Genomic DNA, 17,600 nt, shown 5'->3' on the forward strand with positions numbered 1-17,600 from the left:
CTGGGGTGCCCCTCCCTCATCTTTCCTTTAAAAATGCTTTGCTGAAACCCATCAGGGAGTTTGGGCTTTCTGAACACTGGCTGTCCTGAACTCCTTGCTTGATGCCCGGCATTAAATGCTGCACTTTCCTTCACCATAACCTGGTGTCAGTAGGTTGGCTTTACTGCGTGTAGGTGAGCAGACCCAGGTTTGGTTCGGTAACACTATTTCTGCTGCCAATACCAGGCAAAGCCAGGGGGCATTTTGTGCCTCTGAGCTAATGATTCCTATCCAAATTCCAACCTGAATAAGCCCAGCAACACCACCACGTGTGCAAAACATGCTAATCACTGAATAAAAATCAAATTTAGAATACCTATTTTTTAAATTAAATTCTTGAAGAACCCAAATCTTACTTTATTTTCAGATATTTAGTTATTTTATCCCTTTCACTCACCTATAGACCAGGGCTTCAGAATATCTGGTCCTTTTTCAACCTTCTCTCTGTTCCTCTGGAAAATGGAAAGCAATGCAAATATTGAAGATCATATCCTGAGCTAGGTACTGCATTAGACACTTTATATTTTTAAACTGTGTGAAACATGTTAGGTAATAACTGTCATCCCAATTTTAAGATGAAGAAGTGGGCTTAACCAAAGTGACTTGGACAAGGACTCACTTCTGGCAGAGGGGCTGGTGATCAGGCAACAAGCCTGTCTAGGGCCTGGACTCCGGCTCAGGAGCCCTACTCATTTTCAAGCTCATTTAAGAGTTACCTGACATTTGTTTAGTACCAGGTACTAACAAATGTTCAATGTTCAATGTGATGCATACCGCAGTGAACAAAATAGACAGTAATTCCTGTCCTTATAGAATTTACATTCTACTGTTGGCAAGACCTTGGGTTTATTTCATTGGTTCCCTTAGATATTTAGCAATGCATACCCATCATAACACTCCATTCAGAGAGATGCTTAATTCTGAGCAGCATCCTGGCTATACTTTCCTTGGGGATGCAACTTCAACCCCTAACATAAACCCAGAGAGAGGTCTGAGTTCAGATTTCCTGGTAATTTGCATATTTGACGAGATGAGCTGGAATTATGCATTTGTGACTCAGGTTTTATTTCCCTATAATTCCCAAAGGGTGATAGCCAAGGGTGCATTTCTGGTGAAGTACCTCTGCCTTCCATTCTGCTCTTTGAGGGCTTGAGCAGCACCTGGCCAGGACTGGCAGATGGCCAGGGGTTGGATGCTTCTTAAATTTTGAATCCAAACTTTACCAAATGTGAGAATTCAAGGAATTCTTTCATGTGGTAATTCCCATAGCCCCTTACACTTCCTGTAACTTCTGTCTAATGTTACAATTTCATACTATCAGAAGTATGGTGGAATTTCTACAAAAATGAGTCTTTCATTTTTAAAAAATTTTTAACAATCAGTGAATGTTATTGCTCCCATAATTGTTGAAACTCATGGATATATAAGGCATCCATAAAAATATGTGTATCTGGACTACAAAGCACTTAAGTTACAGGCATGCTTGTCTCAAAGATGGAAATCCTGGAGCAGCCTGCCACCTTCAGGATAAATTCCCAACTAACTCCATCAGAGAACACTGGTTTTAGCCTCTATAAATTCCAATCTGCGTAAAAACATTTCATGATGATCAATGATGGAAGCTATATTCCTTATAGAACTTTTGCTGTGATTATTATATATAATTACATTAGTTTTTCTCTAAATAAAACTGCCCCTTACTTTACTTTTAAAAAATTATTACTCCCAGAATCAATTATCTTTACATCAATTATTTCATTGCTTTTAACTTCATTTTATTAAGGAGAGATGAAAACACTAAAAACAGAACTTACAGCCAGTCTGTGAAAAATATTGTAACTCTGGAAACTCTACTTCCTAGTGGGTTCTTTGATTATGGATTAATGACAATATTTATAAAGAACCTTAAATATAAGCAGTAACGTAGTAGTCCATTCAGAAACAGGGAGGGAGAGGGAAGGGTAAAGGGAGCGAGAGAGAGGATGGTGGGAGGGAGGAAGGCAGGGAGGGGGAGGGGAGAGGAGGGAAGGAAAAAGGGAGAGAGGGAGAGAGAGACACACACGACAGACAACACGCTTTTCTATTGGCTGTTTCAGCTACACGGAGGTCTCCTTGGCTTAAAAATAATGAGGAAGGCAGGACAAACAAGAAATAGGCTAGAGAATGACGCGGTGACTCAACACGTAGTAGGAGAAATAACTCAAATTAGTACCAAAAACGCATGAAGAGAAAAGGCAGTATAATGGAAATCGATACAATAAGGTCAAATGAGTTATGAGAGCAGAATGTAAAACATTACAGAAAAAGAGAACATAGCTCAGATTTAAACGCAGCAGGCAAGGGGGCAGGAAAATGAGGGACATTTTTATTCAAATGTGTGACAGAAAATGTTAAGAGCGACAGAACAAATATTCATCAAGAGTGAATAAACTTTCATTATTTCCTTTCACAAAAGCAGGGAAGGGAAATCTTTGACCATTCCTTTACCCTGCTGCAACTAGTTCCATTTTTATTGGCTTCCTCTTCGGCTGCACTGACCTGTGAAAGGACTTCAAGGTCAACTTCCTTACGACTTTGACTCTTGACCTGCAACTTTGGAATCACGTGGGAAGCTTGAACCAACGCGGGGCCTCACTTGGGAGGAATTAAGTCAGAAAACCCAGCATCTCTCTTTCAAAACTTCCCGCCCAACTCCCCGAGTCTCCACGGGTGAGAAGCACGGTGGGTCCGAGCCTTAAGTCCCGCCCCATCTCGCGGGAAGCTGCAGCAGGTGGGCGCACGTTGCCGACCCGAGGGAGGCGCTCCCTTTCGTGTACTTTGGGCAGAGAGGCGGTGTGTGCCCTCCCGACCGCTAGGGGGCGAGCCGCGCTTATTTAGCGCCCGTTTTCCGGCGCGCGGCCCGGACGACCCCCGAGGTGCGCATGCTCGGTGCGTCCCGGAGGTCGCCCGCGCCGGTGTTTAACCACGTGTGGCGTGGACCTAAGGGCATCATGTGAGATGGGGGCCTCGGTGGCTCGCGCAATCAGGAATTTCAATCTCGAGAGCCGGGCGGAACGGGAACTCAGCAAGATGAAGCCCTCCCCGGCTCCCAGGCACCCCTCCACCAAGAACCTCCTGCGAGAGCAGATGAGCAGTAAGTGGTGCAAGGGCGCGTCGGCCTCAGCGCGCGGCCCCCTGGGCAGGCTGGGCTGTTCCACGCCGGCAGACCTCGGTCCAGTGGCCGGGTGACCGGATTCGGCCGCAGTCGCTCGGGCTAGCCGAGCGCCGGAAGGTGGAGCCACCAGGCCGGTGACATTGAGACAGTCCCCTTGCGCTCGCGAGGGAGGCGGCGGCTCCGCCTACTCCAGAGTCCGGGCGGTGGGAGCCTGAGCCGTCGCTAACCCCGTCCTCGCAGGCGTTTGTCTTTAATGCTTAGCGGCTTGATAACAAGAAATCAGAATCAGAAGGGATCGTGTGCAAGGGAATTTTTCTCCAGATATCTTTACAGAACGGTGGACACCGAGCTTGATCCAGCATTTTGGTTTACATTTAGAACCTGCTCTGTACTGTCCCAGTGATTGTTGATTAAGTGAAAAATTAAAAGTGACTGTCTTGTGTTAAGTGTTTAGGGTCTTAGAGGAAATTTTCTTTGGCTTCAATATTGTGACATTCTTTTCCTTTCCTTAGGCCATCCAGAAATTCAGGGAGAAATTGCTAGAAAAGATGACAAACTGCTGTCTTTACTAAAAGATGTGTATGTTGATTCCAAAGATCCCGTGTCTTCTGTGCAGGTAATGTGTGTTTTAAGTAAGTAAATAGTTTAACCTTTTGGGGTTCCAAAAAAATGACCGAGAGAAGTGCGTCAAATAGTAGAAGAAAGGGAGGGCTCTGCAAGTGTAAAATGTCAATGTGCTTGTGACCGGAGTGCTGAGCATTGGCAAAGTTGCACAATGGTCTAAGCAAGACACATAGGCCTCCATTCATTGGATATTTACCAGAATTCTAAAAAACTTGTGAAAGTATTGATTGAATGCAGCTCTGTGAATTATTTGATATTATTTCAGAATTTGTATGATTTGGTAGGGTGTTTCTAGTGGTTGTCATTTGAATGACCCAAGAAGAGCTTTAATACTACTTTCTCATCTTTAAGTGGATTGAGGTATGTTCTAATCCCAGAGATTCTTATAATGTTGTGTTTTTGGTGTTTGTTTGTTTGTTTATTTTGCTTTTTAAGAATATATTCAGATAGGATATGTTAAAAATGGGACATCACAGAATACATTGGGAATAGGAACCTATAAATATCAGGCACAAGTCCTTTGTGTATAGAGATGAACAAAACAACTCTCTTGCTCTCACAGTGTTTATAGTGCTGTGACGGACACAGGTATTAAACAGGTGAGCAACCATAGGTACATAGTTACTGATAGTCTATGAAGGAGATATAGGCACTGAGTATATCAGAGAGACTTTTTTTTTTTTTTTTTTGAGGTGTTATTGGGATTTTGATTTGCATTTCTCTGATGATTAGTGACATTAAACATTTTTAAAACATTTTTTATTGATTTATAATCATTTTACAATGTTGTGTCAAATTCCAGTGTTCAGCACAATTTTTCAGTCATTCATGGACATATACACACTCATTGTCACATTTTTTTCTCTGTGAGTTATCATAACATTTTGTGTATATTTCCCTGTGCTATACAGTGTAATCTTGTTTATCTATTCTACAATTTTGAAATCCCAGTCTATCCCTTCCCACCCTCCACTCCCCTGGTAACCACAAGTCTGTATTCAGAGAGACCTATTTGAGCTTGAAGCATCAGTGATGATTTCTGAGGAAGTGACATTGAAACTCAGGCCAGAAGGATGAGTGGCAATTAAACAGATGAGTTCGTCGGGGCAGGAAGGTTCTAAGTAGGGGAAAGGGTTTGATTAAAGGAGAGGGAAGTGCCAGTGACCATTCCCAGATTTTCTCCATTCTAAAATTCTCTGGTTGTCTGTCTCTCTAGATAGGCAGTAGACTGTTTGCATGAATATATTATTAGTATAATTTTCACTAGAGAAGAGAAATAAAATTCATGTAAAATAAGGTTTGTAAATTGTTGCACACAATCAGCAATTACAGGTTTTAGTTATTACTAAATGCTCACATTAAAAAATATATATATAGGGGTTCATGTTCTTTATGCTATTTTTTAGACAGGTGTTGGATGGTACTTCCAAGTATTGTTTCTCTCACATTGTACTAAATCATTCATTCTGAAATTGGCTCTTGGGGAGCAAAAATCATTTAGCAATTTTTTACATATAAAACACAGAAATGTAGATGTAATCCATAGAGGGATTTACAGTGGTATTACAGTTTCATGGGGAGTATTAGGAAAAATCTAAAAAGACTCATGGGGGACTGATAATGAAGAAAAGGTTGAAGTAACTATGTTCTTTGTCCCTTTTTTTTCTTTTAGGCAGTTCATAATTTTCTTAATCTGTGATGTCTCTAGACATGTGATACTGTGCCTATCATGTGTCATTATTTTTTGTGTATGTATATATATATTTGAAGTATAGTCAGTTTACGATGCTGTGTCAATTTCCAGTGTACAGCATATTGCATCAGTCATACATGAACATGCATCTGTTTCTTTTCATATTCTTTTTCACTATAAGTTTCTGCAAGATATTGAATGTAGTTCCCTGTGCTATATAGTATGAACTTGTTGTTTATCTATTTTATACACAGTAGTTAGTATCTGCGAATCTCGAACTCCCAATTTATCCTTTCCCACCCTTTTCCCCCGCTGGTAACCATAAGTTTGTTTTCTATGTCTGTGAGTCTGTTTCTGTTTTATAAATAAGTTCATTTGTCTTTTTTTTTTTTTTTTTTTTTTTTAGATTCTACATATAAGTGATATTATATGATATTTTTCTTTCTCTTTCTGGCTTACTTCACTTAGAATGACATTCTCCAGGTTCATCCATGTTGCTGCAAATGGCATTGTTTTATTCTTTTTTATGACTGAGTAGTATTCCATCGTATAAATATACCACAACCTCTTTATACAGGCATCTGTCGATGGACTCAAATAATTTATTTTTTCTGACCTTTTATTTCTGTTCAAAATTCTGTGAAATATATTAACCTTTTTGTCCTTTATGGTATACCTAAAAGCAGTCTTCTGTGTTTTTTTTAAATACTTTTATGACTATTTTTATGTTAAAATATGTATTTTGCATTAAATAAAGTGTTTGCTGTGTGAAGGTCCTTTCAACTGGATAGTCAGTTGTCTAAATATAATTTATTGAATAACCCAGTCATTTTACCATTCATTTACAGTGCTAATAAATACACTGATTGGTCTGCTTATGGATTCTTCAGTTCTATTTATTTTTCTGATTCTACAGTAAAATCATACTATTACAATTAATAGACGTTTATGATATGTCTTGATATTTGCTGTGATCTTCTTTGTTTCTTTTCAGAAGTTTCTTGACTCTCACTCGCTATGCATTTTTTCCTAGGTGAACTTGAAGAGGTTCTTTAATATGTCCTATTTGGATTTTGAGTGTAATTGAATTGGAATTTATAGATTAATTGAGGAGAATTAACATCTTTATATTACTGAATCTTTGGGGGATAGAGGGAAGGTTGTTACTATGGGATCTCTTTTCACTCTGAGTTTTTAAAATATTTATCACTAGCTAATATGTCAGAAAGTGAGTGATTTTTGTATTGCAGATTCCCACTTAGCTAGATTATCATTTCTGTTAGTTTTTCAGTTGATTCTCTAATTTTTCTGAAGATTTTCTCGCATTATTGGCATAGAATTACAATTGTCTCTTCCCTTTTATTGTTTATACTTAATTCTGCTCTTACCATATTGTCTTAGTGTTAAATAGCAGTGAAAGTTAGTATTCTATCCAGTTTTTTCCTCACATGGTCTGCCTCTAATGTTTCAGAATTATATGGTTTGACTAAATGATATGGTTTCTGATTAAAAATACTTTTATCACATTTGGGACATTTTCTTCTATTTTCAACTTGCTAAGAGGTTTTTTCTTTAATTAAAAGAGGCTTTTGAATTTTATCAGATTTTTTTTCAGTGTCAATATTAATTTTAGTATTTAATATTAATCAGAAGCGGAATCTGAATAAAAGTTTGTATGGAGTGGAAGGAAGATCTACCTGGGAATAGGAAGATAAGAGAAGCTTTGAGTTTTGGAAAGTGGAGAGATTGTCAGGAGTGTTTCATGCCAGAGTTACAATATAAATGTAGGAGAGTGTGTGATGCCTTTGGAGAACAGAGTTCAGCACAGTTAGGGGAATGTGTGAAGGATAAATTTGGGAGAAATGAGGTGGGACAGGAAGTAATAGGGGCCAGATCATGAAGATCCTTACTTGTCTTACTAAAGAATTGGGGTTTTAACATGAGGGCAATGAGATGTCATTGAAGAGTTTCCTGCCGAAAAGTGACGTGAGATTTGCTTCATTCTTGGGGCAGTTTTGAGAGTAAGCTGGGAGGATTGAAATGCATTTTATCCAGTTAGAGGAGACCAGTTAGGAGTCTTTTGCAATAGTTCCTGCAGGAGACATTATCTTGGACAAGGGTGACTTAGTGACTGGGAGAGAAATGATCAGGTTTGAGAGGGACTTAGGAGGGAGTATCAACAGAATTTGGTCATTGTTTGGCAGTAATGAATGAGGGAGAGGGAAATGTCAGGTATTAACATAAGAGAAGCTTTGAGTTTTGGAGTGGGATGTGGGAGGTGGGTGATGTTGGCCACCAGGCTAGAGAGTTTGGGGATAGAACTGGATTTTCAGGGTAAAGGGATAAGTTCAGTTTTAGACATGCTGATTTTGAGGTGTTTGTAGGTTATCCAAGTAAGGATGCCATTAGGCATTTGGGAATTTGGATCTGGAAGTCAGGAGAAAAGTCTAGGTTTGAGGTCAGATTAACTGTAGGTAATAATAGTGAAGGGGTGTATAGAATTGCTTGGGAAGAATGCGTAGAGTAAGAAGAGAACCTGGGCCAGATTCTGGGGCACAGTAACATTTAAGGGGCAGCTGAAGGGACATAGTCCAGAGAAGGAACCACTGCAGAGACAGATGGAAGACTAGGAGAGGGGTGGTGTGGAAACCAAGGGATAGATGGTTGTGGGTACGTGGGAGTGGTCAGAAGTGTCACGTGCTGTAGTGAGTCAGGATGAAGTCTGAAAAGTGTCCTCTGGATTAAGATCTAATCCTCTGGATTTTAGATCACAAGTATCATTATCTTTTAAAGTTGAACTGAGAAGAAGGAAACTGGTCATAAAAGAAGTTTTGGGTTTGCAGGGTGTTTAAAAAGATGGTGATTATAGCATTTTTATATTTTGACCAAACAGCAGTAGTAGGCAGGGTGCATTTGAAAGGAAAAGTAAAGGGGGATGGTCAGTGTAGCTGATAAAAGAAGGGAATACAGAGCACAAATGCAAGAATTAATCTTGGTTGGGACAGACATTTGGAAATATGGGTGTGCGTAGGTGGTTTTATTTATATTTGTTGGGGTCTTGGAGGCATTAGTTTATTTCCTCTGAAGAGGTAAGATCTCTAGCAATATTTGAATTCATTCAAGGTGTTTGGAGGCACTGATAAGAAATACCAAACTAGGAAACAGAAATCAATTCTTTGTTGTTCTCTTAATACATATGAAATAATGTGGTGAGTAGATGGTATCCATTTGATTAGTGTTTTCTAGAATTACCTAAATTTCTTAACAGTTGAGCTGTAGTTATGAAATGGCAATGTGGCAAAAGTGCCATCTAACTATGGCTCATTGTAATGAGAAGAGATAGTCTGAAAAACACACGTAGTATTTATTTGAAGGATAGTGTAGTTTCGAGAAGCATGAAAGTAGGTATCAGATCTTTGCTGTCATCTTGAAAGCCTATGTTTTGGTTTTTCGTTTTTTGATTGTAGGTCAGAGATGCCGGGACACATCAGGAGCCGAAGGAGTTCAGGTTGCCGAGAGACCATCACTCGGGCATGATGGATGTTCAGAACATTCCCAAAGGCAAAATTTCCGTTGTAGAGGCATTGACACTTCTCAATAATCATAAACTTTATCCAGACACATGGACTGCTGAGAAAATAGCCAAAGAATACCATCTAGAACAGCAAGATGTAAATTCTCTTCTCAAATATTTTGTTACTTTTGAAGTCAAAATCTTCCCTCCTGAAGGCAAGAAAGCAATAGGATCAAAATGAAGAAAATCTTGACATTACTTTTCCTATCTGTACCCCATATCCCCACGCCCTGTTTATTTTCTCATTTTAGCATATTAAATTATATAAATTACTGAATGTGTAAAGCTCCCTCCTTGTGAGAGCATGCTATTTATAGAATTCTGGTGAATTTTCAGGATTGCTTGTAGAATGAATTTTGTTTTCTTTTAAACTTTGATTTGGTTTAGGCATATGTTCATGTGTAATATCAGCATGACTAATCAGCACGTGTATAGATTTAGCATAAGTAAAAGTTACAGCATTTTACATGTATCATATCATCAGCTTTTAAGTCATATGGCCTCTTGGGACATGTCCCAAATCCCTCATTTAACATTCATAGCTTTACCTTCCAATTTAGGTGGTTAGTTTATTCTTCCTATGGAATAGTGAAAGTGAGAGTTTTTCTGGCTCTTAAGACTGACATAATTTTGTTTGAGAAAGGGAGGCTTGACAGTGAGGTCGAATAACAGTATTGCCTGAATAAAGGCAGGCAGGAGACTGGATACAAAATCAGTAGAAAATATATTTTTATTACTGCTCCAGGGAATAAGAATTAGTGAGGACTTACTTTGTTTTGAGTGGGTTTTACATGTGGAGTAACTTTGCAGTATTAAAAAAGAACTGGTATTTATAAAACTATAGCAATCTCTGCTTTGCCAAACAAACAGGTAAGTCTGAAAGCTTTCAAAGAGGGAAGCCATAGTGGGAACTATCTGAAAAAAATTACTTTTCTCTGGACTTAATGTAGAAATACAAGAAACTTTTAAAGAGTGGTTAAATCAGAGAACCATGGTAAATTGAATTTGGTGATCAAATATATCTGTGTTTTCTAATTTAAATGCTGGCTGGAAGAAGAGATTAAAAAAAATAGCAAGTAGAAGCATGAAATGTGATCACTGGGCGAGACCTGGGAGCTTGCTGCTTCATCCGTTTAACAAACGTAGGAGCTCAGTGTGTACCAGCCCTGGGGTCCTGAGCGAAATTGTGAATGTGTGTGTTTAGCTCAGTCATTATTACCACCTGTGGAATTTGGGGCAGATTGTATAGCCTCTTTGAGATTTAATTACCTTTATAACATGAATATAGTGCTGTCTTATAAAATCGAAGGGTTACTGTGAAGATAAATAAGATAATAAAGGACTAAACAAATTGGACTTATTTTTTTGCAGTTGAGAAGCCTGGGGAGGTTTCATGACCTATTTAAGATTGTTCTGTAGTTTATGACATAATGAGGCCCAGAATTTATGTTTTAAGAGTCTTAGTGGTGTGTTCTTTCTGCTGTGCTGAAAAGCATATCTCAAGAGAGCAGGTGTAAGTTGTGGGAATATCTGGAGAAGGTGGTAAGAAAAATTCCAGGTTATCAGTATCTTTCTGAGGGAAGACAGGCATTCCCTGCCTCCCGGGGATGCTTCTGGAAGTGGTATGGAAGATGCTGAGGAATTTGGCATGATAATGGAATGAGACATTTGTAATGCTGAGAAGAGAAAAATTGACTGAGATGGGGAAAATTTTAAGCTGTGTTCAAATGCAGTTTCATTATGTGAATAAACTATACCTAGCTTATATTTGGTTCAAAACAGTACTTTTAGGAAAACAAGAATTTTTAATATAAAATTATATTTTAAGACTCTGGTAACTCAATCACCAAAACTTTTCCTTTACCAAATAAAGGTCAGTACCTGTACTGGAATCACTAACACTGCTAGTTCTGAGCTGTCTTCCCTGTTGAAATCTAGGCCGTGGTTAGGCAACTGTAAATACAGCTGTTACATGGTGTCACCTGATAAATAAAGTACTTCCTGTATCATTGATTGGCCTGTTACTGCTTTTTATCATAGGTAGGAGAGTGCTTGGGTAGTAGTGGTGTCACAGAAGGCATGGAGTGTAGATTCAGAAAATCTGGATGTAGACCTCAGCATACCACTAGCCATATGATGTTGGAAGTATCCTCAACTGTGAAACAGGTAATAATTGCCAATATCTTAAAAGTAATGACTGTACTAGGCAATGATCTAGGTGCTTTACATGTGTTAACTTGCTTCATATTTACCACAGGTATGAGGATAAGTCCTGGAACCATATGTTACAGGGAAAATTGAAGCACAGAGATCTAAAGTAACTTTTAAAAGGTTACCTAGCAAATACTGGAACCTGGTTTTAAACCCTAGTAGGTTATTTCCAAAACCTTGTGCTCCTAACTGCTGCACTACGCTGCCTCTCTGTGGGATTGTAAGAATTAAGTGAGTGGCGTGCAAGGTGCCTGGGACATGTGCAGCCAGGACCACTCAGTTCCCATTGTGTATGAGAATCAGCCGGTGACCTCTCGAAAAAATAGATGTCTGGGCCTTCCTTGCTGTAGTAGACTGCTTTAGTACAGTCTGAGCGACTCCTCTCTTGGTGGGCTCTAGATCAGGAATGTTTTAAAGGTATTTAATGACCAGTGTGGCACCAGACTGTCCAAACAGTGTGTGCTGACCATCTGTGCAGTTTGAATATAGGCATTGTCTGGGTCTAAAGTTTCCTGTGAAAGAAGAAAAGGAGCAGGAGATAGACAGGCTTTGAAGAAGAGAAGCTTTCCAGGACATGGAGAAGGAGAAAGAGAGAATTCTGGGAGGTGAAAAGGTTTGAGGTTAGCAGGGTCAGGGGAAGTGGGATCCAGGAAGTGGATGCAGGAAGGCTGCCCAAGTGGGTGGATTTGGCAAAGTTCTACCATAAACAGGGTCACCATATAGTTTATTGCCCCAGCTGGGACACTTTTGAGACTGAAAAGGGCACTGATGACATTAGGACAATAGGGATAATAGGCATAAACTGGAATGTCTTGGACAAACCAGGAGTTATGTTGAAAAGGCACCAGTGGAGGCCTTGAACTCTACCTGGGATGGATGTGACCCTCTTAGCTCCACCTGGTCAACATTTAGCACCTCACCATTAACCACCCAGGAGTGGCCCCTGGGCCAGAGGAGTGGCCCATTGCTTGGCCCCGACTAATGCCTGTGCATGGATATTCCCTTCTCCGTATCTTCTCCATGCTCTAAAACACCCACAATCCCAAGAAAGGGAGGGTGGGGCCCTGAACAGTTAGAGGCGGTGTGGTGAGGACACGTCTGTCCTCGTACCTGCAGGAACTGAACCTAAGTGGCTCCAAGCACCCTGAATTGGAGCTGTGCTTAAAGACAGCTTGTTGGGTACAAGCTGAAAATGTGTATAAGAAATGAACATGTAAAGGATTAAAATGGTTTTATGCATCTTAAATAGCCACCATTCATTGCTTTATAGCTACTCTGGCTTACATGTCTTGACAAAGACCAATCCATTAGGAGAAAAGGAATGTCTATCCGTTTGTTTATCAGGGTACTCCATTTCCTTTGCTTTAGGAATAAACAGACTGAGTTACTCGTTAGATCCAAGTCCCTCTATAAAAGCCAGAGCTTTACATTCAGAGCAGTTGGGTCACTAATTCCATGGCCTCTCTTTGCCATTGTCAGTGCTCCAACAGTAGAACTGTGTCTTGGGAGCACGCGGGTAGAACTGTAGAAGAGGGACTCACCAGGTAGCGGAGCACGATCCCGAGCAGAGATGAAGTGCTGGCATTTTTTTAATGTGTTAATGTTGTGAAGTACATAGCAGGTAATACCCAGATTGAGTCTTCCTTGCTTCCTGTGAGGAAAAAGGCAACGGGTTGGTCACCACAAATGAGTAATCTGGGGACAAGAATTTAGTCAAAATGAGATAAGCCAGTACTTGGAAGTTGAGAAGTAATCCCTGAGATGAGAGGAAATAGGTAACAGTGTGCAGTCTTGATGAGCAGGAGGATTTCTTGGTTGCATGAGAGATTATAACCTTTGGAAAGGTTATCTAATTTTGAAAGAGGAAAGCCACGATAATGCCACCTGAATAACAATGAGCTCTGCCTATGGCTCCAAAGAAGATAAACTATAGAAGAATTTATATGTAGGATTGATTACTGACATTCACATCTGAAAGCAGAGGGGGCCAGTGAGGAGAAAAATAAGCAATATTTAATTTATATGTAAAATAAGCCTCAGGCTTTCTTATTCCAGAGGGATAAGTAATGATTAAATGTAATACATACATGTTTGGTAGTAAAAATTCCATTTGAAGATAATGATTGTGAGCGATTTTGCTGTTTTAGTAGACTTTGTAACACTTACATATGGGAAATATAGCCAGATTTTTCGTTAAATGCCTTCTTGCATTCCAGGGTAAGCATAATGGTTCAGTTAAAGTAATCCAATAATTTAACTGAACTATATAACGAAGATTATTACCTTCGTTTTGGAATTATCTAAAATTTTCTTTCATTTTTCAGTGATGCCTGTTACACAGCAGTATGCTTTTGTGTAAAATTTAAATTTTATTTTTCTTTTAGTTGTTTTCCATATATAGCATGATTTCATGTAACTTTGTATGAATTTGTGAGTATTTAAACAAATGCTACTTTTTAATTACCCAAATAAGAAACAATACACGTGGGCTCCTGTTTATTATTTAGGCTTTTATTAGTGTAGGGAAACCCCTGCATAGAGTATTCAGCTCTTACTGTTTACAGCTCCGTAGGCCATTATCTATTCATTGTTCAATCGTTTCTCTTTCAGCCTTCCTGCTCCTCTTTCTGGTCCACAGCTGGTGCTGTTGGTTCATATAAGGAGCTTAGAAATGGAAAACCACTTAAAATACTGCAGTACCACCAAAGCAAATGAGCACCTTTTCTCTTTGGTTATTTTGTTACATCTTTTTCCTTTTGTTGCTGACCTCGGTGCTTCAGGAGGAATAGCAAAAGGTAAGATAAAAGATTTTAAAAGGATCAGATTTAAGACCTTCCAAAGCCCTTAAAACAACATCCTTAGTGAGGCCTTTATTAAATATTGAGGTTGCCACGTTCTGTTTTTTAAGAGACCCACTTTTAGGTAGGTCAAATGTGTCACCCACTTCAGAATGTAGATATAAGATTAATAGCATGATTTTTTTTAAACTTTCTCTGCTTGCTCAAGTAATTTGTTAAGCCAAAGGAAGACAAACATTTCAACTTTGCTTAATAGTGTTTAAGAGAGAAGTGGCTTTTCAAATCGTTTCCTCAAATTGATAATGTTGCTAATGATTCATTTCTTTATTCATCATCACAAATATTTATTGTTCTGTTTACTGTGTGCCAGGTACTGTTCTGGAAGCTAGGGACATAGCAAAGAAGATAAAGCCTCATGGAGTTTACGGTTTTACAACATCAGCTGCTGTTTTAGTTAGATAACAAACCGTAACATTGCTCCATAACAAACCATTTCAAAACCTGGCAGCTTAAAAGAAAATTCTTTTTATTTTTTGTATATATATATATATATTTTTTATTGAAGGATAGTCAGTTCACAATGTTGTGTCGGTTTCTGGTGTACAGCATAATGCTTCAGTCATACATGAACATACATATATTTGTTTTCATATTCTTTTTCACCATAAGTTACTACAAGATACTGAATATAGTTCGCTGTGCCATGCAGTATAAACTTGTTGTTTATCGGATTTTGTGAGAATCCTCCTGTTTCAAAGCAGGAGACACTCTGCCAGAGTTCAGTATGTGTTCCGTGCGATTCAGTGAGTTTGTAGATGTAATTCTTGGTGTATTTATGGGAGAGGCGAGCTGTGAGTCTCTCTACTTCTCCATCTTGGCACCTCCTCCCCGCCAAAAAAACAATTCTTTACTATCTCCCAGGGCTTTGCAGGTATTTGGAGCTCAGCTGAGCAGTTTTCCCTTGACATCTCTCGTGAAGTTATGGCTGGGACTGGTGTCATCTGAAGGTTAAACTGGGCTGGGTGTCCAAGGTGGCCCACTCCCATGGCAGGCAGGCAGTTGACGCTGGTTGTTGGTAGAGCATCTATAGGCAAGGTCTCCATGCGGCATGGACTTCTTGTAGCATAGTGACGGGCCGGGTGCCAAAAGCAAAAGTTGCAGGACAAAGAAAGTAGAACTATCAGAAATTGTCAGAGCATCACTTCTTTATTCTATTTGGCAGTGTAGTCACAGAGCCTGCCTTGATTCAAGGGCCATATGTCCTGATGGGGAAACTGTCAAAGAATTTGTCGTCATCTTTGCCCTTTGCAGGGCATCATATCAGGAAATGCATGATGTCGGTTGGTCTCATTTGGATGATGTTAAGTTTGACAGCTTGGTTAAGGTGGTATCTGCCATATTTTCCTCTATAAAATTACTGTTTCCCTTATAATTAACAAGTTATTGATAAGGCTGCGGCATGAGAGGTACTGAAAGTGTTCACCGTTTTGATCTGGGTGGCCATTGCATTAGTATATACTTGTGTACAAATACACCAAACTGTGTGTTTCAAAAGAAAGCATTTTATATACCTTAATATGCTTAATTCTCCAATGAAAAAGAAATTAAAAAAAATTAAAGTTGTCATCTTCACCTTTATACTTTGCTTGGTTGTCCTTTGGTTGGCTTGACAATGATTCCAGTCTCCCAATTACAAAGACCAAAAAACCCAGACACCTCTTGACTGTTCCCTAACTTACTGCCACCTGCAGCTTCCAGCCTTCATTATGACTCTCTCTAATTTCTTTTCCAACTGGCACCCAGACTAATTTTTCTAAAAAAAAAGCAAATATGAAACTGTTTTTCTCCTGCTTTAAATTCATCTCATCACCCCTAGGATAAAATCCAAGTTCCTTAAATTATAAGGAGCTCCACACCTGATTTATCACTCCAAACTCATCTCTTGTGACTCTCAGTGTGAACGTAGCCTTCCTAACTCAGTTTCCTTTTGGAGGTATGTATTTACCTATGATCTTAAAGGGAAAATAACACTTCAGTGGTTTATTGAATGGTAATTTAATTCAATTCTGTTTAATGGATGTTACTGAGTATTAATTGAGTGCACATTTCTAAGCTAGGTACAGAGGTAAGAGTTGTGATGAGAATTAACATAGTCCTTGCTTCCTGTTGGGATCAGAGAAGTGTGCAGATTACCCCAGGGCAAAATTTAGTAAGTGCCCTAAAAAGTATAAACAAAATGCAGTGGGAATTCACTGGAGGGAGAGGTGAGAGCTCTGCTCAGCAGGGTTTATTTGCCTTAATGCTACTGTCCCAAGGAGAATAAAGCTGCCCTTTAAGGGGAAAATCATATAAATGTAATTAGTCAAAAAAAAATTAAGGTTCCAGAGAGCCTAGTCCCTTCACGTGCGTGGCGTATTTGGTGAGTGTGCACCCAGAGGTCTTCCATTCCCCGTGAACGCGCTTTAACATTTCTTGAGAGGCTACTGAAAGAATCTGCCTTTTGTGTGGTTTTGATTTTCTTATGCTGGTAGCCACCGTTTCCATTTTTATTTTCTGCTTGCAGAGCACTGCTGTGGCCGAGTCTCACTGCCATGCTCACTGTGGGGCTTTCGTGCTGAGCGTGCTATTATGAGAGTGATCTCTTTAATGTTTATGGAGAAGGCGTGACCTCGCAGATTTTCCTACTTCATTAGATACCTAATGTTCCTTTTATACCTAGTATTTATATTTATATACATTAGAATCCTTTGATTACAGAGCAGCTATAGAAGAACCAACTGTGTTAATTTGTTCAGGCCACCATAACAAAGTACCACATGCCTGGTGGCCTAAACAGCAGAAATGTATTTTCTCACAGTTCTGGAGTCTAGAAATCTGAGATCAAGGTGTTGGCAGCGTTGTTTCTTCTGAGGCCTCGCTCATTGGCTTGCAGATCGCCGTCTTCTCCCTGTGTCTTCACAGGGTCTTTCTTCTGTGCCTGTCTGTGTCCTAATCACCTCTTTTCATAAAAACACCAGTCTTATTGGATTAGGGCCCACCCTAATGACCTCGCTTAACCTTAGTTACCTCTTTAAAGGCCCTGTCTCCAAATACAGTCACATTTGGAGGTTCTGGAGGTTAGGACTTCAACATGTGAATTTTAAGGGAATAAAATTCAACCCAGAATACCAACCTATGTCAGAATTTAGTTGCGTATAATCTTTTTAAGGACATAATTTGGTCTTGGTGCATGTTGCATTGCATAAAGTGCAAGTTGGCTTATGCTGCAGTTTAGACTGCACACTTCTGTTAGTGATAATTGTGACGTCTGCCCATTGAAGCATCCTATAGCACTGGATGGTATTTTAGCCAGGATCAGGTCCAACTCTTTTGTTTTCTAGGTTCACTATGATATCTAAAGTCAAAACAACTAAAAGCAGAGTCTGGAACTGAGTCCTGATTCCCCAGTTCACCATGCAGTTTTCTACCTACTTTGTAATACCTCTTAATTTCCTAAAGATGATCTGG

The 17,600-nt window shown here is 39.4% G+C and overlaps 2 protein-coding genes across 2 annotated transcripts in view; both read left to right on the top strand.

Moving 5' to 3' along the window:
* Positions 1–2,922: 2,922 nt before the first annotated feature.
* NDUFAF4 (NADH:ubiquinone oxidoreductase complex assembly factor 4) lies at positions 2,923–9,897 on the top strand. The gene is made up of 3 exons (XM_006187239.3): positions 2,923–3,172; positions 3,706–3,809; positions 8,978–9,897. The coding sequence occupies exons 1-3, from the start codon at positions 3,037–3,039 to the stop codon at positions 9,263–9,265; spliced, it is 528 nt and encodes a 175-aa protein (XP_006187301.1). The 5' UTR covers positions 2,923–3,036; the 3' UTR covers positions 9,266–9,897.
* A 1,230-nt stretch (positions 9,898–11,127) lies between these two features.
* The window catches only part of GPR63 (G protein-coupled receptor 63), a 159,160-nt gene continuing 152,687 nt past the window's right edge, over positions 11,128–17,600 (top strand). Inside the window, exons 1-2 of the transcript XR_004321745.1 lie at positions 11,128–11,250; positions 13,906–14,090. The gene's annotated coding sequence lies outside the window, so the exon portion shown is untranslated. The remainder of the gene's footprint in view (positions 11,251–13,905; positions 14,091–17,600) is intronic.

This window comes from Camelus ferus, chromosome 8 (genome assembly GCF_009834535.1).
Source record: "Camelus ferus isolate YT-003-E chromosome 8, BCGSAC_Cfer_1.0, whole genome shotgun sequence".
Classification (NCBI taxonomy): domain Eukaryota; kingdom Metazoa; phylum Chordata; class Mammalia; order Artiodactyla; family Camelidae; genus Camelus; species Camelus ferus.